This window comes from Condylostylus longicornis, unplaced genomic scaffold (genome assembly GCF_029603195.1).
Source record: "Condylostylus longicornis isolate FDR11 unplaced genomic scaffold, ASM2960319v2 ptg000126l, whole genome shotgun sequence".
NCBI lineage: Eukaryota > Metazoa > Arthropoda > Insecta > Diptera > Dolichopodidae > Condylostylus > Condylostylus longicornis.
The window spans coordinates 1,363,376-1,389,319 of NW_026578094.1; the positions used below are offsets into that span (position 1 = coordinate 1,363,376).

The 25,944-nt window shown below is 28.5% G+C and overlaps 2 protein-coding genes across 4 annotated transcripts in view; one reads left to right on the forward strand and one right to left on the reverse strand.

The window, feature by feature from the left end:
* The window catches only part of LOC129614910 (serine/threonine-protein kinase unc-51), a 161,776-nt gene that overhangs the window by 57,175 nt on the left and 78,657 nt on the right, over positions 1 to 25,944 (reverse strand). The window lies entirely within an intron of this gene.
* On the forward strand, positions 7,083 to 12,219 carry LOC129614911 (toll-like receptor 2). 3 transcript variants are annotated; one of them, XM_055529877.1, is made up of 8 exons: positions 7,092 to 7,661; positions 8,596 to 8,861; positions 9,084 to 9,319; positions 9,376 to 9,614; positions 9,685 to 9,960; positions 10,521 to 10,764; positions 10,892 to 11,074; positions 11,296 to 11,753. In XM_055529877.1, the coding sequence occupies exons 2-8, from the start codon at positions 8,809 to 8,811 to the stop codon at positions 11,454 to 11,456; spliced, it is 1,392 nt and encodes a 463-aa protein (XP_055385852.1). In that variant the 5' UTR covers positions 7,092 to 7,661; positions 8,596 to 8,808; the 3' UTR covers positions 11,457 to 11,753. The 3 variants fall into 3 exon arrangements, with proteins under 3 accessions (XP_055385853.1, XP_055385852.1, XP_055385851.1); XM_055529876.1 differs by having other exon boundaries at positions 7,092 to 7,592; XM_055529878.1 differs by lacking the exon at positions 10,892 to 11,074 and having other exon boundaries at positions 7,083 to 7,592; positions 11,296 to 12,219.

Below are 25,944 nucleotides of genomic sequence, written 5' to 3' on the forward strand. Positions count from 1 at the left end.
AGGTAGAAGGAAAATAAAAGTGATAAGTACCTCATTGTAAATATAACAAGTTTTTCCTTTTTTACTATCAAGGTAAAATTAAAAATACGTACTTTCTGATATTTCTGATTACCTAATACTATTTTTAAGATATTTAATTTAAATTTCCTTATCTGCTGGACAACTCCGGCAAAGGAAACTCACATGTAAACAAATCATGCAAAGTCTCAAGTACGCTGAACTCGGACAAGTAAACAACTTGCTTTGCAACCTTTGACCTACTTTATAGTTCATTGACTTGGCGGCCACCTCAGCTTCGTACGTTCATATGTACATGGGTCATGACACACTTAAACAAGTCATCTACCTATACCAGGAAATAAACGACCCGTTATACAGGTCATGACACACTTTAACAGGTCATCTACCTACACCAGGAAATAAGAAAGTGAAAGTGGGGCGTGCGATATGGGCTGATTTTTTTCCAGCACAAAGACACCCAATACCTACTGATATGACATGTACAAGTGCACCTCAAAATCAAGGCATACAGGTGGAGCATCAATATATACTAAAAACTCTATCAAAATTTTAGATGAAAATAAGTTTCTATATAATGACTATGTAGTTTGTATATAATAATTATGGGTGTTACAAATCAAATTAGGAATGAATAAAGAAGTGTGGTATCCTTCAGTTTTGTATAAAACTCCTACGAACTTCGGTTTTAAAGACTTCAGTGAGGTTTTTGCCAATTGAATCCTCTAACAAGAATATAATTTGCGGAGATTTTAATATAAACTGATTTGTTGAAAATAATAACATGGTTACAATTACAAGTATTATTGTATTGCATGGTTTACATCAAATTGTCACATTTCCAACAAGAATAACACAATCCACTTTAACGCAAATAGACTTTGTATTAATAGGTTGTTCTGATTTCAATAGAGTCAAAATAAATAATAGATTAGATTACAAGATTGGGGATCATAAAACAATAGAAATCAGGATACCTACCAGATTTGAAAATAATTTTAAAATATCTGAAGTTAAATCAACCAAAATAAACAGTAATACCTTTGAAAATTTTTTAAGAAGCTCTATATCCGAATTAGAAGAAACTAATTTATGCGCAAATATATTTACACTTAAAATCGAAAAAGCCAGTAATTTGTTTTAAAAAAAGTTTTATGTTCAATTTTATGAACAAGAATGGTTTAATGATGAACTAAGAATGTTAAACAATAAAAAAATTTTGGGGTATCGAAGGGCTACACTAATAAATGACTCATTAAAATGGAAAACTTATAAAGCAACCAGAAATTATTACAACACAAAAGTCAAGAGAACTAAAAATGAGTTCATTGAGAACAAGTTGAAAAATTGTGCAGGTAATAGTAAAGCAATGTGGAAAAAAACTCAGAAATATATAACCAAACCAAACAAAAATACAGTCATTAAAAGAATCCTATTAAATAATGTAGAAATAAACGAACCGATCAACAATGCAAATGAATTAAATAAATATTTCATCGAGAGCGTTAACGAAATAACAAGAAGCATACCATACACTGGATATGAAAATTTGATTCAGCCTCATGACATTAGATTTAAATTTAAAGAAATAAATAAAAATAAGTTATTAGAAATATTAAAGGCTATGAATAACAAATTGGACTATCAAGGAATGACCAAAAAACTAGGGATAGATTGTTTTCGTTATTTGGGGGACATTTTGGTGCACATTATTAATTTATCAATGACGCAAGGAGTTTTTCCTTTAACATGGAAGGAAACTATAGTGAAGCCTATACCAAAACTACCAAATGAGTTTAGACCAATTAACATGACACCCCTTTATGAAAAAATTCTAGAAAAGGTTATAAACTTACAACTACTTGAGTACTTGAATGAAAATAACATATTATGAAACGAACAGAGTGGACTCAGGGGGAACGATTCTTGCGAAACGGCACTCAATTTCTTTCTGTATGATTGGAAGCTGGCAAAAGGGAACAATTTAGTTATAGCGGCACTATTCCTCGATTTCAAAAGGGCATTTAAAACTGTTGTCCGTAATATTTTGCTGGCGAAATTCAAAGAATATGGTATATGTGACACCGAATTGGATTGGCTCGAAAGTTATTTAAGAGGCAGAACGCAAAGAACTAATGTAGATGGTTTTTTATCACCCTCTGAATTAATTGGTAATGGAGTTCCACAAGGAATAATACTAGGAGTATTGTGTTTCTTACTTTACATAAAGGACATCAAATCATGCATTACGTTGGGTAAAATAGTATTGTTTGCAGATGATGCACTCATTTACACAATTGGCCGTAATACACAAGAATGTTGTAATAGAATGAATGCAGATTTGCAAAATTTGTTTAAATGGTTGTGTATGAATATATTAAAATTAAACTTAGATAAAACGAAATGTATGATACTTAATGATAGAAGAAATTGAAAGTGTAGCAATAATTAAATATTGGGGGGTACAGATTGACAATAAATTGAGTCTAGATAATCATGCGGAATATATTAGCAGTAAAATCAGTCAAAAAATTGGTTATCTTGGAAGAATTAGAAGCAGTCTAACATCGAACTGTGCTCTAACAATATATAACAGTATGATTTTACCACATCTTGATTACTGTTCTTCATTATTATTTTTGTGTAGCGAAACAAAAAAAAAGTAGACTCCAAATTTTGCAAAATAAAGCTATACGTATCATTTTCAGCAGAAGAACAAATATAAACTACATGTTGGGTCAAATAAAGTGGATGTCAACAAGGCAAAGGCTTAATTTTAACACTTTGGTTTTTGTATTTAAAATGAAATTAATTTATTACCGAGTTATCTAAGCAGTCTGCTGAGTTATGTGTGTGATATAATTTGAGGTCAGCAAACTTATTTCGGCTTCCACTGTTTAGAAGAAATAAAACTCAACATAATATCTTTAAGGGTCCTCAATTGTTCAATGAACTACCTTCAGAAATCCGTAACAAAAATGATGTTGATAGCTTTAAAAGAATTTTGATTACGTATTTAATACACAATGAAATTTAAATTATTTATTGTTAATGAGCTTTTTAAACCTTAATGAATTTTTTACTCAAATTTTAAAACAGATTATGTATATACATATTAAATTTGGATTTTAAATATTATTGTTCTTAAGTAATTTTATATTGACTCTAAATATTTATTATATTTTTAATATGCATAGATTTCTTAACAAAATTTTGAAATTAATTATTGAACTGAATTTTTAAATAGTATTTTACACTAATAAAGAGAAATAAAAATTAAAAAAATAATAATTATTATTATTTAAATAAAGAAAAAACAATAATAATAATAATAACAATAAATAATAATAAAAAAAAAATAATAAATAATAAATAATAAATAATAAATAATACATAATAAATAATAAATAGTAAATAATAAATAACAAAAAAATAATAAATACTAAATAATAAATAATAAATAAAAAATAAGAAATAACAAACAATAATAAAAATTAATAAATAATAAATAATAAATACTAAATAATAAATAAAAAATAAGTTATAAATAATAAATAAATAACAAATAACAAAAATTAATGTATAATAAACAATAATTAATAAATAATAAATAATAAAAAATAAATAATAAATAATAAATAAATAATAAATAATAAACAATAAATAATAAATAAAAAATAATAAATAAAAAATAAAAAATAATAAATACTAATAATAATTATAATAATAATAATAGTACCAATAATAATATTAGAAATAATAATAATAATAATATTGATAATAATAATGATAACAACAATAATGGTGATAACAATATTAATGATAGGAATATCTATAACATTAACAATAATAAAGATAATGATAATGAAATTAATGTCGATAGCAATGGTAATAATAATACTGAAAATAATGGCAAGGACAATAACGACAATATAAATAATAATAGCAAAAAAATACTGACAATGTATCCAAATATTCTAACTTCATTCCGGGTAAAAGTTTCACAACTAGCACCCAATTTTCTATATATATAATCAACACTAGCAACCTACACAATGCTTGCTTATTATAAAATTTTCTATATCTATACCCAACACTAGCAACCTGCACAATGCTCCCTTATTGCAAAGATATCCACCGACTAACCTTATAGATGCGCTAACTTCTCCGATCGTTCGTATGACCAAAAAGTCCGTTGAAGATGGCGATAGTTCAAAGATCGTACTGTATATGAGAATGTTAAATTGTATTTTGCATATCTTGTACTTAAAAATGTTCCCCCTCCTCCTAAAAATGGTAAAACTAGATTAAATCTTAAAGTTTTCATTGAAAGTGGAGCCTTTCACCCTGAATATACTATTCAAAAGATTTCATGACACTTTAAATATACCTACCAATCTTGATAAAGATTTACAAATTTTTAAGAACCATATGAAAAGTATATGCATCGATTATTTTCAGAGAATGAGGGAAGTAAACAACAAGGTTTTTTTACCGTCGACCTCAGCTCAATTGTCCAAATGGTTCAAGTAGCTTTCGTAACAACAATAACTTGGTCCAATTAACTTGTTTTGTATGACAAGAACTGGGAAACAACTTTCTCTGTATTATCAAAATGTGAACTAAGGACTAAAACTAACACTGTTCTGCTCAACACTTCTTTTCTTGACTGTGATATTTATGCTCTAACGGAAACTTGGTTGTCTCCCTCCATTAATAATCTTAAATTATTTAACTCTTCATTTTCTGTTTTTATAAAGGATCGACATGAACTTCTCTTGCAGGAAAGGGAGGAGAAAATACTCTAAAAGTGGAGCATTAATCGTCGTCAAAAATTTGTTATCAGCTAGTATTATTGACATTCAGGACTTCGATGATCTTGAAATTATTGCTGTTAAAATTGAGCTAAATTTTAGAACATTTTACTTAGTCAACTGCTACCCAAGTAATGAATTATACTCAAAATTTTCTTTGGCAATTGTTTATGTGATTTTCTTAACCCAGAGGATGTTGTTTTTATTTTCGGAGATTAATTTTTCTAAAATTAAGTAGATGACTCATGATGAGAAACCGTTTTTAATTCCAATTTATATATATCTTTTATATATATTTATCTTTTGTAGATGCCTTTCATTTAAATAATCAATCGAAGCAATTGAATCTAGTCTTCACAATGCTTTACAATTGGTCTGCAGTTCAGCAGATTAGAGATCAACTAGCAATCCGTGGTTCAATCGACTGAGGTGGTTCCGCTTCGTTTGTTAGCTACTTTCTCACTCAAGGTTAATATAAGAGCAGAGTGAACGGAAATCAAATTAAAATTGCAAAATTTGGAAGATATTCTGTTAGAAATAAAACAGTCAATAAAATTTTGGAGTTTGTTGGCATCAACACGGAAATAAGTCGGAGTGCCAATAGAATAATAGGAATATGTTAACTCTCGAATAGTTTATTCAATTCTCTACTACTACTTGAGGTCAATCTAGAATCAAAATCCACATTTTAACATTTTAGTTACCTCCCAGTAAGGTTCTATATCCCTCAGCCCATGGGAGATCCTTAAAATAAAAATTACCTATTTATGTTACATCTTGATGCACAACATATTTAACCAACATTAAAGTTTTGTTTATTAGACTCAATTTTCACACTCATTCTTAAGGTGAATCTTCACCATCTCTATTTTGGATTCTTCATTATTTTATATAACATATATAACCAGCTCATCCAAATTCTTCCCCAAGTGACAGCAGACATACGTCGATATTTTTAGTTCTAGAAAAACCTCCAATTCGTGCTTTCTCTTTTTAGAACGCAATTAGCGTTCTAATTAGAACGCAATTAGCGTTCTAATTAGAACGCCATGGCTTGAAGATTATCTTTTTTATTACATTCTGCTGTCATATGAAATGTCAACAGACATTTAATCCATTTAGCACCTCTTTAGCAAAATATTTTTGTACGTTCGAACCCCTGGCAACTCTTGCATTGTGAAATAGACCCATTACCTCCAAGTAGCTCAACTTTTAATTTCATGTGCTAAATATATTCTGTTTTGTTTATGTCTATTTTGTGTGTGATTATGTGTGTTTGTGTTTATGCGTCGAAAAACAACCTGTTGAAAAAACCATACAATCATTAGGAGCTTGTTTTGAAGACGATTGAATATTCTTTATTTGTTGTTTTACAATTAATTTGATTTGAGTCATATTTGTCGGAGTACAGCTCGTCAAAGCATATAACCTTATAAATTATACTTAACACTATTGAGTGAATATTTCTTTTAATCGTAAAATATATCACATGCATATGGAGGAAAACAACCATTTTGTTTTTTCAAATGGAAATAACAATTTGGAACTATGCATTTCTTTTTTTTTCTAAAAAAAAAGTCCTTTATACTTATAATCCTTAATACTTATAATTAATATTTGCAATTTATTAAAATAAAATTATTTTTTATAAACTTAATAAATTTATTTTAATAATTTGAAATAAGTTTATTTAATCTTTCATTAAATTTATTTATTAAAATAAATTTATTGAAAGAGAAAAAAAATGAGTTTTGTTTAAATTTGTTTTTTTTTTCACAAATATCTAAAATGAAAAATTATTTTTAAAATATTTTTATTTTTAAATAGTTTTTATTTTATAAAAAAAAAATAACTTATCCTTTTTATAAATAATACATATTTTATAGTAGAGGCCAGACAAGAAAATAAAAGAAATACGCTCCTGTTATGACTTTGACAATTATCGGACCAAAGAACGAGACAACTAGAAAAAATTTGTTTCATTATTTTTTCAAGATGCTCCTTCCCCTAGTCTTTATAATTTGATCATTTCAAACAAAATCGTACAATTTTGCTTCATTTGTAAACCAGCATAGATTAACAGAGCATAGATTTTGTTTGACAATCGTCGACCGAAATACATGAACAATGTTTAATGTGTAAACCATCCCTACAAGACATGTTGGTATAATTCCTCAATTAGTTATTTTATTTGACGTTTGTTTAGTTCAAAGTTTGTATGTTATACATAATTAAGAAAAAATAAACCATTTACCTAGTTTCCATTTTTTAAAGCTCACTATTTTGAATGTAATAGAATTACTTTAGTTTAAAAAGTGTATACATATAATAATATTAAGTTTGCTGATGAATTTTTTAAGTTTGTGTCATGTAAAATAAAAAAAAATCAATAGAAATAAATACGTATGTGAAATTAAATATTGAAACTGATTCACTGAAAATAAAAAAAAATTTTAATGGAAAATGAACAATGAACTTTAGATTCAAATGGGTAGAACAAAATTTCGACAAGCTAATTAAGAAAGCAAAAACCTGTCGAAATAAAAATACGCACCTATGTACGAATGTTAAAGCTCATCACAAAGGCTAAATCATGTTAAATTGTATACCGATATAATACTTATATACATATGTATATACAAATTTAAAAAAACTCAGTTCAAGGCACGATAATACTCCATATTTGTATAAATTTGCAAGTTTTTAATATATTTAAAATTTTACATGACGTACTTATGAATAACAAAAGAGTAAAAGAAGGTAGGTACATATACCTTCTCGTGTTTTGAATCTATTCAATGTTTTTACACAATTAGTATAACTAAATAGGTAGGTACCTACTTCTAATTCAATTTTCTATTACTTTCTAGTAATATTGTTGTTTGACACAATTAAACTTCTTCACTCTAAACAATAATAAAATAGCATGGTAGGTACATATGAGTATAAAAATATTTAACATTATTTTGTATATTGAATAATTTTCTGATTTTTAAGTAAGAAAATCCTGCTTACAAATTTAAATAGAGATTTATTATCACAATAGAGTTTTAAATAGAGATTTTTATTTTTAGTTTGAATAAATGACATGCTTCAAAAATTGTCAAAAGTTGTACCTATGCACATATGCTCATTTTTACGTTTAATTAGGTATCAAATAGGTACCAATATTAGTAAAACTAATTTCATTTTCGTATGGAAATCATAACTTAAATCAATTTTTTTAAATTTAATAAATAGGTGGGTACTAACTTTAGATTTATGTGCAAAACATAATTTGTGTGACACTATAAAATGTTCAAATTAGAAAGAAAGAGTTATACATTTTAATTGAACTTATTTACCGAAGCACTTTTTTAGATAATATTTTTTTATCTTTATTGGCCTTAAAAAATATGGAAAACAACTATCAACAGTTTTCATTTTATGAATTGGTTGGAAAACCAATTTAATAAATTAAAAAGCTAATATTTATATGTTCTTATACATATTTAATATACCTATAAGTAGGTATATATTATATAAATAGTTGATAATAGAATTTCTTTGAATGAATCACGTAGCACTAAAAAATTTATGTTAGTTAAGGATAGATTAGTATTTTAAATGATCTTTGTACTTTTAACTCATTGTTTCAATGTTTCAAACTATCCAATAATAAAAAAATTTTAATTATTCGTATCAGAAATTATTGATAACTTAGTGTTACAAATATTGGTAGATTGCACGACATTTTCATTAAATCTTTTTTTTTATTTTTTAGTAAAGTTGAGAGAAATGCACAAAACTACTAATATTTTAATCAAATAGATGAAGAAAAAATTATGTGCCGATATAAAATAAATGTTGATGAAATATGATAAAATAATATTCAATCATTAATTTAAATAAAAATTAATGTTTTCAATATATTCAAAAAATATTATTTGATTTTGATGAGTGCAAGGAAAATTATTAAAAGTTGAAATAACTGACAATGAAGTATTACAATCTATTTAGTTTACTGTTAATATTTTTGCTGCCATTAAGGTAATTATTTTAATGCGTTTAATTCCAACAAATACATGTATGTTCCAAAAATATTTATGTAGGTCTTCGAAATATACTAAAAAATTAAAGAAAACTGAATATATCACATTTTGATAAAAAAAACATTATTTTATTCAACAATTATTTATTAAATATTTTAATGATTTCGAAGTAATTTCTTGGTTTGTAAAAATTAAAAAATAAATATTTTTGAAATTTTAGAAGCAGCTGTGACATCTTAACTACAGAAGATAATTATTGGAAAAAATTTGATGATGGAGAAGATGATTATGATGATTATTCTAGTGAAGAAGTTAATTTACTTCAACCAAATGTTAATAATAGTAGCAATGTAACTGAAAACTACAGTAATACGATAAATTTTACAATAGAGTCAACAGCAAATAACATTTTTGTTAAAAATAATACTACTGAGTACTCAGAAAATGGTTTTAAAAGTTAGAATTGTTTTTAGTGATTAATATAAATGTAATTAATCTTTGGATCTTTGTAGAAGTAGGAACAACATTACAGAATTGCCCAGATGTTTGTGATTGCGATGAATATTTGTTATTTGCAAATTGTTCAAATAGGAAATTAAAGCAAATACCAAAAAATTTACCGATTAAATTAATGGAGTTGGATTTAAGTCATAATTTAATCAAAAAAATTTATAAAAATGATTTAGATTATTTAGTAAATTTAAAAAAAATTTTGTTAGCTAACAACGAAATTTACACAATTGATGAAGGCGTAAGTTCATTTGAATTACACAGATTTTCTTTAAAAACTAATCAAAATTTTGTTCAACGATTTAATTTAGTCTTTTAAAAATAATAATAATCTAGAAATGGTTGACCTAGCTGTAAATCAAATCAAAACAATTAGTCAAAATACATTTGACAATAATCCAAATCTATCGATTTTGAACTTAAGTAATAACGCTATTACAATACCGCAATCCGGAAGTTTTATAAACGCTCCTATATTGGAGATTTTAGTTTTAACAAATTGTAGTATAAACAAAGTTTACGATGATACTTTTAAAAATACGAGTGGGCTGATCAAATTAATGCTGGATGAAAATGACTTTAATAAGGTATTGTAAAGGTTGTTTTATAATTTTATTTGTAACTTTATAAGAAAATTAAAATAATAAAAAAAAAATTGACAAACGAAATTAAAATTTGATTTAGTTTAACGAAAATAATTTAAATAAAAATTTGGTTCACATTTTTGTATTTAATCTTTGTGATAATAAAGCCATGTTTTTCGACAAAAACTACTTTTTCTGTACAAATTTCTTTAACATGAAATCGTACTGTATTAAATCATAATATGGTTAAAGATATAGAAAGGTCAGAACATAAATTTTTAAGTCATGAAATACTAAAACTTTCGTTGATAATTTTATCACATGTTATTATTTTCCATTACAATAAATAAAGCTTTTTGGTTAAGATTGAATTGTAATAAAATCGAGGTGAGATTTTAAGCTTATTTTAACTTTTTTAAAATTCAGAACTTTTGTAATTTATTGTTGGTGTACAAACAATAAATTGTAATTTTTGTTTGTACACAAAACATGTATGTAAAGAATAAGATAATATATACATACATATGAATGAACATCCGTATAACATTTTTTTATTTTTTCAGAAAATCAATACTCAAGCTTTTAATGCATCATTACCAAAATTGGTTAAGTTGACATTACCTGAATTAGAACAGTCATATATTTTAGAACTGTGTCAAAGTCTTCAATCAATTGATAAAATTAGTTTTAAAAATTTCGATTTAAGTTGTTTTGAAATGGTTGCAGGATTATCATTTAATGAAAGCTTAATTTCGTCAGGAACACAAATACCTGTACTTCAAAAAAAAGATATAAATAAAAATCAAAGTAAGTAAACTCAACATTTTCTTTGTAATTAATGCTATAGAGCTTTGTTGTCTTTATGGATTTATTATCCTTAGTTATACACATGAAAGTGATATTTAAGTATCATAACCAGAATTTTTATTTTTAGACGAGATCAATTTTCAAAAAGTTGCGATAAAAGATATTAAAAAAATTACAAAACTGCCTGAAATGGCAACGGCTTCAAAAAAAAATATGAACACAACAAATGATGATGTAACACAAAATTATACCCAAAATGATGAAAATACTATCCAAATTTCTTCGGAAGTCATAAATTATTGTTTGTTCGGTAAGAAATCGAATTTTTCCAACATAAGGTGACATTATATACATACATACATATAAATATTTTTAGAATATTCTACAAATGTATTTATGTATGTACGTATATTATGCTTTCAAATACTGTATGTGCATATTATGTAAAATTAAAATTCAGCTTCGTAATTAAACGATTTTAGTTTGTAGCCAATAATAATTAATTAAATATTGAACTTATTTTTTTTGTAGCCATAATGGGAGTTGCTGTAGTAAGTTTGCTAATTGGAATACTTTGCCGTAAAGATGTTTATGGAGTAAAAACTAAATTATGTCGTTCAAAAAAAACACGTGGACCTGCAAAATCTGATCAAAGTAAACATGTAGAAGAAATACCTTTGAATAAAGTTTAAAATTCTTATATGAAATTTGTCTAAAAAAAATTAGTTTCATAAACTGATATCAGTTTAGAATTTTATATGTTAAGCTAAAGTGATTAATTTGATATTTTGGAATTTTGTATGTCATTTTAGTATATTTTTAAGATTTATAAATTTTCTTGGAAAGTATTGTGATGACTTATTACAAAATATTGTAAAAAGTCAACTTTGATTGCATAAGTTCTAAGTAACAATAATTTGTATAATTTCACAGTTTAGAATAAATCATATTTTATAAAAGTAAACAAAATCTTACTTAGTATTGCTAATTATTTCTTTTGAAATTAAATCATTTATCGTTTTTCTAGAATTTTTATGTGAAGTTTTTTTTCTGTTACTAATGAAGAAATTAAAAGACTTCCATAAAAAAAATTTAAAATAATAATAGCATATTTCGTATAAATTGATAATATTAAATTTATAAATTTAAAATTTTAAATTTTTAATCACAGAAATATCGGAGGAAAAGTTAGATAACAAAAAAAACTTTTAAGGAAAAAAAATATTTATTAACTACAATGCTGGAAAACATTACTTTGCGTATTGTCATTAAAAGTAAATTATTTAATAAAAAGGCATAAGAATTACGATTTTTACAAAAGTTTTTCCAGCAATTATTTAATTTGTTATTTTTAACTTGTAATATTATAAACATAATTGTAAAGCTTTAATTTTTGCAAAAAACCGATAAGAAAGGTTAATTTTTATCTATAAAATAAAAAAAATTTTAAATAAAATTGGGTTAAACTAATGGTTTGTATTGTAGCACTTTTCCCTTCAACAAGTGAAAATACTGCTTTGAAAAACCTACCACACTATTAAAATTATTTTCATTCATAAACGAAACTATTAGGATTGCATATATTTAGCATAAACGATTTATGCAGTCTTTGAAATAAAGCAAAAATTAATTTAAAGATGGGTTAACGTAATGCTCGATTTTAAGGGTAATTGTGTGAGTTAAGGAAAATAATTATATTTTTTAATGTCATGGAATTTACCGTTACCTTTCTGCATTTATAGAAATTTGAAAAAGCTTGCGGTTTCAGAAATATAGGGTACTAAAAATTCTAATTTTGCAAATTTCGAGAGGCGATAACTTGAAAGAGGGGATGGAGATGGAAAAAAATCTTCTCATGAAATAAATAATTTGTTTATAACTTCTATAGGGGAAAAAATAAGTGAAAATTTTGTTCTACGGAAATGAGATTTTAGTAAAGATCTATGTACATATAATTTCCGCTTTCTATCTTCAAGGGTGTAGAAGTTTTGTAAGTAAACACACGGACAGACGGACGGACGAAATGACGGTCGGACGGACAGACGGACGGTCGGTCGGTCGGACGGACAGACACAAAGCACTAAAAAGTTTTACATCCACGATAGGTACTAAAACCGAAAAACAAGAACTTACAATATGTACATGCTTTTTACTAAAAGACTTTAATGGTTTGGGAAAATACAAAAAATTTATTTATATATAAACTACATTTTATATATAAAAAAAATTCTTTAGACTTGACTTTCAACGTTTTCCTTTTTAAATTTAACGTAATGACATACATACGTATTATGTATTTTGCATTTCCGAAAATTAAGTTTGATTAATAACTAAATTAAAACATTTAAAACTTTAGGGCAGATTTTTGCATGAAAAATTGTTTGTAATTTGTGATATTTCAATGTTGAAACATTTTCCTGCTTCGTATTAAATTGAGTTTTTTTGCATTAACTTTCCTTTTTTTTCCTTAAAAAATTTATAGAAATAAACTAATTTACGCAAATAAACTTTGAAATTTTATTTTGAATAGAAAAAATAGTAAACAAGTCGTAAGTTTCAATTCAAAATAAAATTCGTTAAAAATGCTCACAAAACCTGTCAAAATTAAATTGATACTAACATTTCCCCTAATTAAGGATCACAATTGGCAGTTTAATACTCCAAATAGTGAGTCGTATAGGGCACTTACTGCGAGACTGAACCAACTCAAAATACAATACCATACCTACGAAGATAAATTTGTTATTGTCCAATGTACCAGATGCCAAGCGTTCAATCATACCCCGAGGTACTGTAACAGAAACAAAAAAAGAAACTTAAGTTGTTATCTGAAAGAAGATCCTCCGTCGCACCAAAAAATAAGCCCAGCAATGGTATTGATAGCAAATGGAGTAATGCCAACACTATGAAGTGTAATAATGTATACTTTAAAAGTATTACACTATAATGTGTAATACTAATACTTTAAAAGATACTATAAAAAATATCCCTAGTTGTAACAATAATGTCGAAAAGACGTACGCGCATATTGTAAAAAACCATAGAAAAAATGAAAACTCAATCAAGGTGTTGTTGAACTACATTGTTAATAAACTGGATGAACATGAAAAGCTATACGAAAATATATTAAGTGAACCAAATGAACCCAAACAGTTCAACTTAAGAAATAAACACAAATGATTCGTCCCTTATACAAAGGCACATGGAATGCAAACGGGCTATTATCTCTTTGGAAAGAACTTGAATTATTTCTTAGTAGTTGCGATATTGTTATATGCCTAATTTCTGAAGCGCACCTTACCAGTCAATCATATGTTAATATTCGTAACTATAACTTATTATACCCTGCACTTCGTGAATACCATACAACTGTTATACCATTGCCATACAACTCCGAAAGTTATTTTTAAATATTTTTAAAAATTTTAAAGCTAGATTCATGAAACTCAGCAGTCGTGTATCCAATTTCAAATCAGATATATTTCTGAAGTTTTGGTGGAATGACGTGACAGGTTCGTGTAGCTGCCATACAACTCCGAAAGTTAATTTTAAATATTTGGAAAAATATGAAAGTTAGATTTATGAAACTCGGCCGTCACTTATTGGTCAGATATCATATTCATGAAGTTTCTATAGAGTGGTTTGGCAGGTTCAAGTAATTGCCATTTAGCACACAGTTATTTCTAAATATTTCAAAAACAAATATTTAAACTCAGATTTCCAAAGTGCAGGGTATTATTCAGTCGTTTTATACCGACTGAAACGTTTTTATTTGTTTTATATAGAAAATTTGTTTTATATAGAAATGTTTAAAATATAGAAAATCGCTGAAATCATTGTTATACAAAAACCAGGCAAATCACCTATTAAGTTCTTCTCGTACAGTCCTATATCGTTGCTGCCAATCACGTCAAAAGTCTTTAAAAAACTGTTGTATAAAAGATAAGTTCACATTATTCAACATCGAAATCTAATACCATCATATCAATTTGGCTTCCGAAATGGTCATATGACTATTCAGCAAATACACAAAGTCACCAATCAAATTGAATGAGCTCGAATTGCTTCGAGAACAAGTTTTTACTGGTGTTTTTCTAGATGTATTGCAAGCCTTCGATAAGGTATGATTGGAAGGTCTTAAATTTAAAATCCATCGTGATCTTCCAATCTAATATTACCTAATCTTAAAATCATGTTTGACGAGTAGAAAATATCGTGTAAGATATAGCGGAGGGTACTCATACTTAGAAAACAATATACTTCTTATACACAAGCGATTTACTTATGGAGAACTAAATCACTACAGCCACATTTGTGGATGACACCGCGCTGCTAGCTACAGCTGATAATGTCCATGCATCAACTGGAAAGGGACAAGCAGCAGTGAATGACATTGTTAGTCGGGCAAAGAAATGTCGTATAAAACTGAACGAGACAAAATCTCAGATGTAAACTTTACAAACAAAAACATTACAACACTTCCGATCACTATCGACTCTAAAACTATTCCACATTCAAATATTTCTTGACGGTATTTAAAAAATATCTGGGTATGACCCTAGACGCGAAATTAAGATGGAAAGAACATATAAAAATGAAAATGGAACAATTGAATATAAAGTCAAGAAAGTTAAATTGGTTGTTGGGCAGAAATTTTGAGCTGTCTATCCATAACAAAATTTACAAGCAAGTGCTAAAACCAATGTGGACTTACGGTATCCAACTCTGGGCTTGTGCGAAAAAAACCAATGTAGAAATCATTCACAGATTCTAAAACAAAATCCTTAGGCAGATTGTTGACCCACCATCGTATGTTCGCAACGAAGACATAGGGACCTCAAAATTAGTAAGGTTGAAATCAAAAAATTTGCCATCATCAAACCAATTATCAGAAAGAGGAAATGAAGAAGCTTTTACCTACTGGCAATGAAGTACACCGCTTAAAAAGGACAAAGCCACATGAACTGGCGCATCAATAATTTATAAGTCAATATTATTTTATTAGAGATAAAGATGTCATAGGCAAAATTTATACTTTTGTCGGATTAATAAAAAAAAAAAAATAAAGAAAATTTTGCTTTTGCAGATTTTTTGGTTAAATTATATTAGTTAAATGTACATGTACATATATATAAATAAATGTAACCAATAACAACAAATTATTATTTCTATGCTATGATTTTTTAAAGACTTTTTTAATAGAACTGTTTTAATTTTTTTAAAACACAATTTTAACAATGGTTCAAAACTTTAGACATGCTAAGATTTTCGAACGTACATTTTTTACCAAACATCCTATTTTTGCAGGTTTCACAATTTTAATTTGTCTGGGATATTTTGTATTAATTTTAAGTTAGCACTGATTATTTAAAATATCCAATATTTTCTTCGAAATAAAGATGCTTTCTGAAGAGTTTTCTAATAAAACGGAAATATGCTTAGAATCAGGTGAATTTATCTTATGAAAATTTTTCAATTTAATATTTATTTTGATTTTGTTTATGTAATCGGTATCCTTTTATATGCAAATGAAGAAGATCTGTATCAAATGAATTTCTGTAAATTTTGGAAAAAATATTTTTAATAAAATTAATTTTAAATGAAAATTTTCCTCTTTAGGTTATTTTTTCTTGCAAATACCAAAATAAACCTCCAAAATTTATTTATATAAAAATCTTTTTAAATATTTTCAGAAGAAAATTACTTGAAACATAAACGAACGGTGACCATTTTATTTCCCTTCATATAAATTCCATACATTTTTTTAAAAACCGTAAAATGAAAAGACTATAATGTCAAACATGTGGATTGGGGCTCTAGATTGACCTCAACTGAAGGTAGGGAACGAGGGAAGCCATTCGGGAGTTGGAATTTTCGTATCATTCTACTGGCAGTCCGACTTATTGGCCTACTGATACTAACAAAGTCCCGGATCTTATCGAATTTTTTATACCTAAAAGAATTTTTGAGTTTGGAAGATAATTTTAATTTGAATTCCGATCACTCTGCTGTAATATTAATCCTTAGTGAGAAACTTGTTGAGAACTAACAAACGAAGTGTACCCACTGTAGTTAGGAAAACTACGGATTGGGTAGGCTTCAAAATTGATGCTTTTAGACATATAAACCTTAATGCTAAACTGCAGACTAGAGATAAACTAGATTTTGAGGTAAAGAATTTTATAAAATTGATACAGAAAGCCGCCTGGAAAAATACAAGATTCTCTGAATTGAAAGCTTTATCAAGTAATTATCCTAAGGACATAACTGATTTAATAGCACAAAAAAGAAGGGGTGAACGTAAATGGCAAGATTCGCGTCAACCAGACAATAAAATAACTTTCTCCAACAGATAAAAGAAAAATAGAAAATTTTAAATCAGTATCATACGGGAATTATATAAAGCAGACTTATCGACAATTAAGTAAACGAAATAATCGTTGTGGAAAGCAACGAAGAGTAGCAAAAAAACCGATAAAGTGAATCCCTCACTGAAAAGAGCAGGTGGATTGTGAACTCGCTTAAACCGCCCCAGATTTTGATCTCATTACTGCTGAGATATTAAGAGAGTTGCCCAGAAAGGCTATGATATTTTTGAAATCAAATTTATAAATGCAGCAGTTAACCTGAGGTATGCTCCTAGTACTTAGAAAGTAGCCGGAGTTATTATGATAGGAAAACCTCCACTATCAATGATATCAAAACTTTTTGAAAAATGGTAACAAGGCTGACGCCTACAATAGAAAATAAGAAATTGATTCCAAACCATCAGTTTGGTTTTAGAACAAAGCACACAACAATTGACCAAGTACACAGAATAACAAATATTGTGGAAAAGGCGTTAGAGGAAAGGCAAATATGTTCGAAAATATTTGTGGACGCGTCCCAGGTGTTGATAAACGTCGTTTAGCATGACGGTTATTATTCAAACTTAAGAAATTGGTAAGTTCGTAGAGTTACTTGAATCACATTTATCTGACAGGCTTTTCCGAATAAAATAGGAAAACGAGTACTCTACGCCTAGGGAAATTAGGGCTGGTGTGCCTTTAGGCAGTATTCTGTGTCCTATATTATACGTGCTTTATACAAGCGGTTTGCCAAATTTAGAAGGTGTAACTTTAGCTACCTTCCGACGATACAAGAATATTCGCAATGGGATATAGAAGTGTTGAAGAATCGACAAAATTATTACAGGAAGCAAGTAACAATATAAATAAATGGACAAATACATGGAAAATAAGGCTAAATGAAAGTAAATCTGTATATCTGAATTTCACAAACAAAAATTTAGTGAACCCGCCACAATTGAGAAGCAAGTAACAATATAAATAAATGGACAAATACATGGAAAATAAGGCTAAATGAAAATAAATCTGTATATCTGAATTTCACAAACAAAAATTTAGTGAACCCGCCACAATTGAGATTGAATGATGCTAAAGTATCAATCCAAAATACGTTAAATACCTAGGTATGACCTAGGATGTCAAGATCAGACGGAAATAACATTTAAAGAAAAAAAGAATAGAATTAGAAAACATATATAGAGAAAATTATTAACACATATCAGACAAATACAAACTTTCCAGAACAAGGTCCCTCGTAATATGGCTCCCTGGTGTGTGCGCATTATACATAGTGATATTCGTGAATCTGGGTGCCCCACAAGTAAATGAGATAAGGAACTGTACCATAAAATAGGGTGCGTTCAGAACAGCGAAAAAAATGTCGAGGTTTCACGACTTATAGGGGAGAGGGTTTGGACAAAAAGGCTGAAGCGAACGAGATCTCTCGAATTGGCCTAAAGTGCTCTACGGTACGTTCGTGCCTTTTTTCGTGGAATATAGACTCAGAAAAACGATAAAACAAAACTAATGGTTAGTTATCTTCACTAGTTTTAGGAGTTTATAACCATCCAGACGCATTTGGATTGATTTGGATAGATTGGGTTAAAGCCCCCCACTATTGACAGGTCTGATGACAGGTTGGGTCCGTCTATCTTTGTCTTTCGACGATTTTTAACACCTGCATGAAGAAACACAAAGAACAAAATAAACGAGAAAAAATAGTTGATCGTGTCAACTCTGTGAACAAACCATCACTTTAAGTTGCCATATTACCATATAAATATATGCAAAATTTCAATACTTTGTTTTCAATATTTTCCTAGATATGGCCAAACTACTGTTGTAGACATATCGACCCTACTAATATATTCGATTGTGTGAAATTTCAATATCACAACGTTAATAGTTTCCAGGATATAGTCAAATAACTTTTGAAGTTGTATGGCACTATCAGAAGGACCCAAGCAATTTCAACGACTTTTATCAAACATGTCGGCTTTACTAATATATTCATGTGTTAAATTTCAATATCAAAGCTTTTATTCCTTCTTAGATGTAGACAAATAAATTTTAAAGTTGTATGGCAGCTACCCGAACCAGTACCCCGATCATGTCCAATTTAAAAAAGGTTGTAGCACTTACTACAATAAATCATTTGTAAAAACTTGATGAACTTAGCTCAATTAGTTCTTGAGTTATCGCTGAGACAGGCGGACTGGCTCTTTGAGTGCTCTGATAGAAAACATGATGTTAGGCAGAAAAATCAGGGCTTGATAACAGGGTAGGTGGGGGGAGTCTATTCAGAGCAATTAAACGTTGAGCTCTCCTTCTGTTTACCGAATAGCTGTAGTGCCTTTCAGTCCGAAGTGGTCGCGATCGGGGAGTCTCTGCCTCCAAGCACACACAGGCTGCTGCTGCGCAACGCATCAACCTTAAATGGACGAATGGAACAACGCGACAAGGAATAAGCCAAAGCTTATTTTGCTTCACACAAGGGATCTGACTTTTTTTAGACCGTCTGACGAGGATATCAGTGCAATCATAGGGGCTCTGACAAAGGGTAGGAGGAAACGGTGACCACCTTCTATGCCCGTGTCCAACACTGGGGAACTCCAGGCGAAGATTTCTTGGGTTTTACTACTTCGGGTGCGCTACGGATTTAGAAAATGTAAGCATTAGGAATCTAAGCCGGTTTTTGAGGAGTTCGGTCTGGTTTGAATGAGGCGCGGAAAAGAAGAGATTCTGAAAAGTTATATATTCCTATATAACTTTTACTTTTATCAAAATTCCCATTGTGTGGTTTTCTAGAGCCTGATTGATATTATTTTAGTTTAGGTACCTATACTTTATTTTAGTAGATAATTCAACTATTTTAATTAAAATATTTTTTTACAATTTAAAGTTTATTTGTCAACTTATGAAATTTTTTCAAAAATTATTTTCCGTTTAAATATATTTGAATTATTTTAAAATTCGTTTATATTTTTAATAATATAATAGTATAATATTTATAATAAAATTTTTTGTTCTTTCATTTCTAAAAAAGTTAAAAATTTTACTTCTCACGTTATTATTATGGATGTCAAAAGAAAACACTAATTTGCTACATAAAAGTTTAGATATATACATATATGCTTTAATGTAAAGACGATGATCACTTCATTGACTGTAGTATGTTAATGTACTGACATATTGATAGGCACAAAGTCAACCGTTATGTATCTTTAGTTAAATTATCAATGATTTTCTTTAATTTATTCTGTAACATTCAATTATTGCACAAAAAATAAATTGACGAACAATGCTCAAAATAAAGTTTTATCACAGTGTTTTGCGAACTACACGAACGAATTTTTGAAAAAAAATATGTTTTTTTGCAATTCTTTTTATCTATAATTACCTATATGTTATATTTAATTTCTTTTACAAAGTCGATGAAAGTCTGTTAAAAAAAGCTACCAGATTGTTCCTGAATGCAAATAAATGCTTATAACTTGTGACAAGGAATAACCATCGGGGGCTGGTTTTACGGGCAATTTTTAATCTAAAAACTATTTAGTGTTTAGAATTTTTTTGAAGATTCAAAATTTTTCGAATATTTGTGTTTTTTTGTTTTTGTTTATGCTTTTTTCGATGCACTACAATGCTACATTTAGCGTCCGTCCTTGGCACAAAAGAAGCAACTTGTGAAAGTTTGGTAATATTTGCTTTATTCGTTTTTGAGTTATCGTTAAAAGATAAACCACATTTTTCTCTATCTCTCATAATTTTGTCAGTAAGATGTGATAAATTTGTTTAAAAAAACATGTGAAAAATGTAAATTACAATATAATTACATTACAAATTATAATTACAAAATACAATAATTACAATATAATTATAATTACAAAATACAAATTGCAATATATTGCAATATGAAGTTTCGTGGTCAGTTATTTTAGAATCATCATTTATGTCAACCTAGATTTGTTCGCAACCAGTTACAGGAACCTGCCAGACCATTCTACAAAAACTTCACGGACATGTCCGATCTACAATTGGACCCTCCTATACAACCTTAAAAGATAATTAACATTGTCTTTTAAGATTGTATGGGAGCCACCCGAACCTAACAAGTTTTTCCATAAGAACATTGGGGACATATCTGGACTATAATTGCACACGCGACAGTCAAACAACATACAGCTAGCTTTATTGTTTTCTCCAATACTTAATATTGGCTTTTAAGGTTGTATGGCAGCTACCTGAACGTTCCAAGCCATTCGCAGTAATAACAAATGTAGGAGCAAATGTTATAAGGGAAAAATTTTTTACGTTCTCTCAACTCAATGAACAATTTATTTGTTATTTCAACAGAATATTATTATATTCAGCACGTTCCTTTAGTTGTGAACTAACAATATTTCCTTGTATTTTTGCCTCAGTTATTGTGTTTATCGCTCTAAATTCGAAACAACTCTTGGTATTTTAAGCCTTTTCAACCGGTGTAAATAACGTTTCTCTGTATACCTCTGAAGATATTCTTTTTAGCATTGAATGACTTATTATTGAAACAAAATTTTCGCGTACACTATCAAATATATCCTCAAGGATTTGTATTTAAAAAATTTTTATCGTCTTTCTTCTTCATATAATTTATCACATTTTTCAGTTGAGTAACAATTTAAATTTAAAAATCTTGCGCTTACTGGATCTAGATTGCAATTTTTATTATTATTATTAAAAACAATAAATATTGCAATATAATAATTCTTCTTCAATCTAAATATATTAATTTAATATTTTTCTTCACTATACTTTTTTAAGAACTGTTAAGAATCCATCTCAGAACTAAATTAATATTTTTGATTGATTCTTTATTCTTGTATATATTTATTCAAAATTTGCTTAAATCCGTTATCTATTACGTTTCATTAATCTAAATTAATGATTTTCTTGGGCATGTCGTTGTTTAACCAGTAATAAATTATATCATTTCCCGTATATCCTGAAACTGAGTCACATCCTTCCATGTTATAATTATTTGTCGTATTATATTATCTTTATACTTGTTTTATAAGCGTGTTTCCGCGATACAAATCAAGATATAAGCACTTTGGCTTTGATTCCTAGTATAAAATTTTAGTTCAGCTTCCTCTGATACATGGGACATTTTAATTAGTTCAAACATTTTAATATTTCCACTTGGCATACCCTTGCATTGTATTCTTTTCCCCATATTTATAACAGTTTATCCACTGCCAATTTTGACTGTTCTGATTTATGTTCAAATCCCAAACAAATTTGCATTTATTCGACTTTACGTTTAGACATTCACTGGTTAAAATTTCCTTAAATGCTACACCATGAACTTTAATTATAATAAATTAATAACATAAACTTCAATCACCAGTTCAGTTGAATACGATCCATCACTTTTTAATTCGACAATACTGTTTATTTTCGTTGATATTTCTGTACAATTAATGTTATTTTTAACACTTTTCCAAAAAATTTTTGAAAAAAAGTCCTTATTAGTTCCATTCTGTCCGTTCGTCCGTCCGTCCGCCTGTCCGTGTGTTTGTTTACAAAACTTCTACACCCTTGAAGATAGAAAGCTGAAATTTTGTGTGTACATAGATCTTTACTAGAAACTTATTTCCGTAGAACAAAATTTTTAGCTATCTCCCCCCTCTAGAAGCTACATCCCCCCCCAAAATCCTAAAAATAGCCTTTTTTTAATATTTGTTGCAATGAAACCATAAGCATTTTTGAAATTTTCCAAACGCAGAAAGGCAGCGACTTGCTTTCCCTAGCGCGGTATACTATAGTTAAACTTTAGAAAAACAAAAAGGCCGTTCAAATTTACCGTTATCTAAAGTCTTTTTTTTTATTTAAATTTTAGGGGCTTTTAGACATTAACAAATAGTTAATTTCGTTAGAAGAAAATTTTTTTCCATCACCACCCGCTCTCAAGTTATCGTCTCTTGAAATTTGAAAAATTTGAATTTTTGACACCTTATATTTCCGAAACCGCAAGCTTTTTCAAAATTTTTATAAACACAAAAAGCTAAGGGCAAATTCCATGACATTAAAAAATAGAATTATTTTTCTTAACTCACACAATTAACCCTTAAAATCGAGCATTATGTTAACCTATCTTTATATTAACTTTTGCTTTATTTCAAAGAGTGCATGTATGTATCATCCTAAATATGTGCAATCCTAGAAATAGCTTTGTATATGAACGAAAATAATTTTAATAGTTAACTTAACTTGTTAACTACAATACAAACCAGTGGTTTGACCCAACTTTATTTAACTCTTCTTTTGGTTTTAAACTATATTTTTATATCATTTTATATATTCATTTTATGTTTTGTTCTCGAACTATACTGGCAATCTAATGTGTCTGGCATCGTTGATTTATTATTGCTCATTGCTAGCATTAAATATTTGACATTCGCTTGACAGCATTGGCATTGACATTTCAGTATTTCTACTCATTTGTTTACAATTTGTTTTCATAAATTTTTTTACTTCGCCAATGAGTTTCTTATTTTCATTATTACTAATTTTTATTTCGTCATAAATTTTTTCAATGTTTTTTAGAACATTCAGAGTGTTCACTAAATTCTTTAAATAACTTAGGCTTTTTTCAAAAGTGATTTGTATTAGATATGATTTCATTGTACCGTTCCATATACCTAGATTGAACAGCTTTAAGAAAATCTTTCAATTCTTCGAATGCAAAATTAAAGCAGTCATCACACACTATTCGTATCAATATTGAATTCACTTGTACGCTCACATCGCAACGATCAATTCTAGAGTATCTTTGACTACTATGGTATCTTACAGTATACGGTTTCACATGTTATTCCTATCTCTTTTCTTACAGTCTCCTTACAATGATTTCATTTTATCAAAGACATTAAAAATACAAATATAATGTAATTATGATTTCTTTACCTGATAGCAGTTTACCAAAAAAGCAAAAGTAACAGTTTACCAAAAAAGCAAGAGTATGTTGCACCCTAGCGGCATTAAAGAATATACCGCTTTTCAATTTATTTTGAATTGAAATTAATTTAAAATATTTTTTAATAACTTAATCTACGAGTATAATTCATTAAACTTTTAATATTTTCCTAAAGAACCGCTTAATATTTATTTAAGCGGTTCTTTAGTGAAATTAATAAAATTTTTTAAATTATTTTTAGATATAAAAAACTTAAAATATACCAGGACTTTTTTTTTAATAAATGTTTTATTTTTATCTTTATTATCGACTGCATTGTTTACAACAATGTAGGTCATGCGATGGCACGAAAATTTTAATGCCGAGTTTTCGGTGGGAAGGCACTTCTCCACAGTAGGGAAGAGTAAAAAAACTACTTTTAGAGAAATGTCGGTCTGTCGGTCTGTGTGTGCAATCGTGTATCTCAAGTTCGGCTGAACCAATTTTGATGAAATTTTTGGAAATTAATAAAATTTTTTAAATTATTTTTAGATATAAATAACTTAAAATATACCAGGACTTTTTTTTTAATAAATGTTTTATTTTGATCTTTATTATCGACTGCATTGTTTACAACAACGTAGGTCATGCGATGGCACGAAAATTTTAATGCCGAGTTTTCGGTGGGGAAGGCACTTCTCCATAGTAGGGAAGAGTAAAAAAAACTACTTTTAGAGAAATGACGGTCTGTAGGTCTGTGTGTGCAATCGTGTATCTCAAGTTCGACTGAACCAATTCTGATGAAATTTTTGGGCTATTTTACATTTTCCGTTCATCTACGGAACGGATTGGTGGAATTTCATGATATTTGATACTTGAGTTTTGGTCGTTTCCGAAACTAACTGGTGAACTTTTCAGTGAATTCAAGTGGCACAAAGCGAAATTCTACTAAGAGCCAAATTTACGCTTAGTATGTTAACTAAAAGCTTGTTAGCTTCCTTAAAATTGAAATGAACTGTTAAAATTACATTTTCATAATCATCTGTACTTATTATCTCTGTAATCTGTGTATTTATTATTTCCGTAATAATACTTTCACTAAACTAGGCAATACACATTGCTACACACATCTTTTTAGCACTTTTCCAAAAAAATTTTGAAAAAAAGTGCTTATTAGTTTCACTCTGTCCGTCCGTCCGTCCGTCCGTCCGTCCGACCGTCCGTCCGTCCGTCCGTCCGTCCGTCCGTCCGTCCGTCCGTCCGTCCGTGTGTCTGTTTACAAAACTTCTACACCCTTGAAGATAGAAAGCTGAAATTTTGTACGTACATAGATTTTTACTAGAAACTTATTTTTGTAGAACAAAATTTTTACCTATCTCCCCCCCTTTAGAAGTTATACCCCCCCAAAACCACAAAAATGGCCTATTTCAACTATTTGTTGCAATGAAACCATAAGCATTTTTGAAATTTTGCAAACGCAGAAAGGCAGTGGCTTACTTCCCCTAGCGCGGTATGCTATAGTCAAAATTTAGAAAAACAAAATGGCCGTTCAAATTTACCGTTATCTAAAGTCCTTTTTTTCCAAATTTTTGGTGTCATTTTTCTTCTAGACCCCAGCCTGTAGAAGCTTGAAATTTTAGTGGCTTATAGACATTAACAAATAGTTTATTTCGTTAGAAGAAAATTCTTTTCCATCTCCACCCCCTCTCAAGTTATCGCCTCTTGAAATTTGTAAAATTTGAATTTTTGGCGCCTTATATTTCCGAAACCGCAAACGTTTTCAAATTTCTATAAACACGAAAAGCTAACGGTAAATTCCATGAAATTAAAAAATATAATTATTTTTCTTAACTCACACAATTAATCCTTAAAATCGAGCATTATGTTAACCCC

Coding starts and splice junctions, on each gene's coding strand:
- LOC129614911 (XM_055529877.1), top strand. CDS start 8,809: ATGAAGTATTACAATCTATTTAGTTTACTGTTAATATTTTTGCTGCCA. Junction 9,961..10,520: donor ATGAAAATGACTTTAATAAG/GTATTGTAAAGG, acceptor TTATTTTTTCAG/AAAATCAATACTCAAGCTTT. Junction 11,075..11,295: donor CATAAATTATTGTTTGTTCG/GTAAGAAATCGA, acceptor TTTTTTTTGTAG/CCATAATGGGAGTTGCTGTA.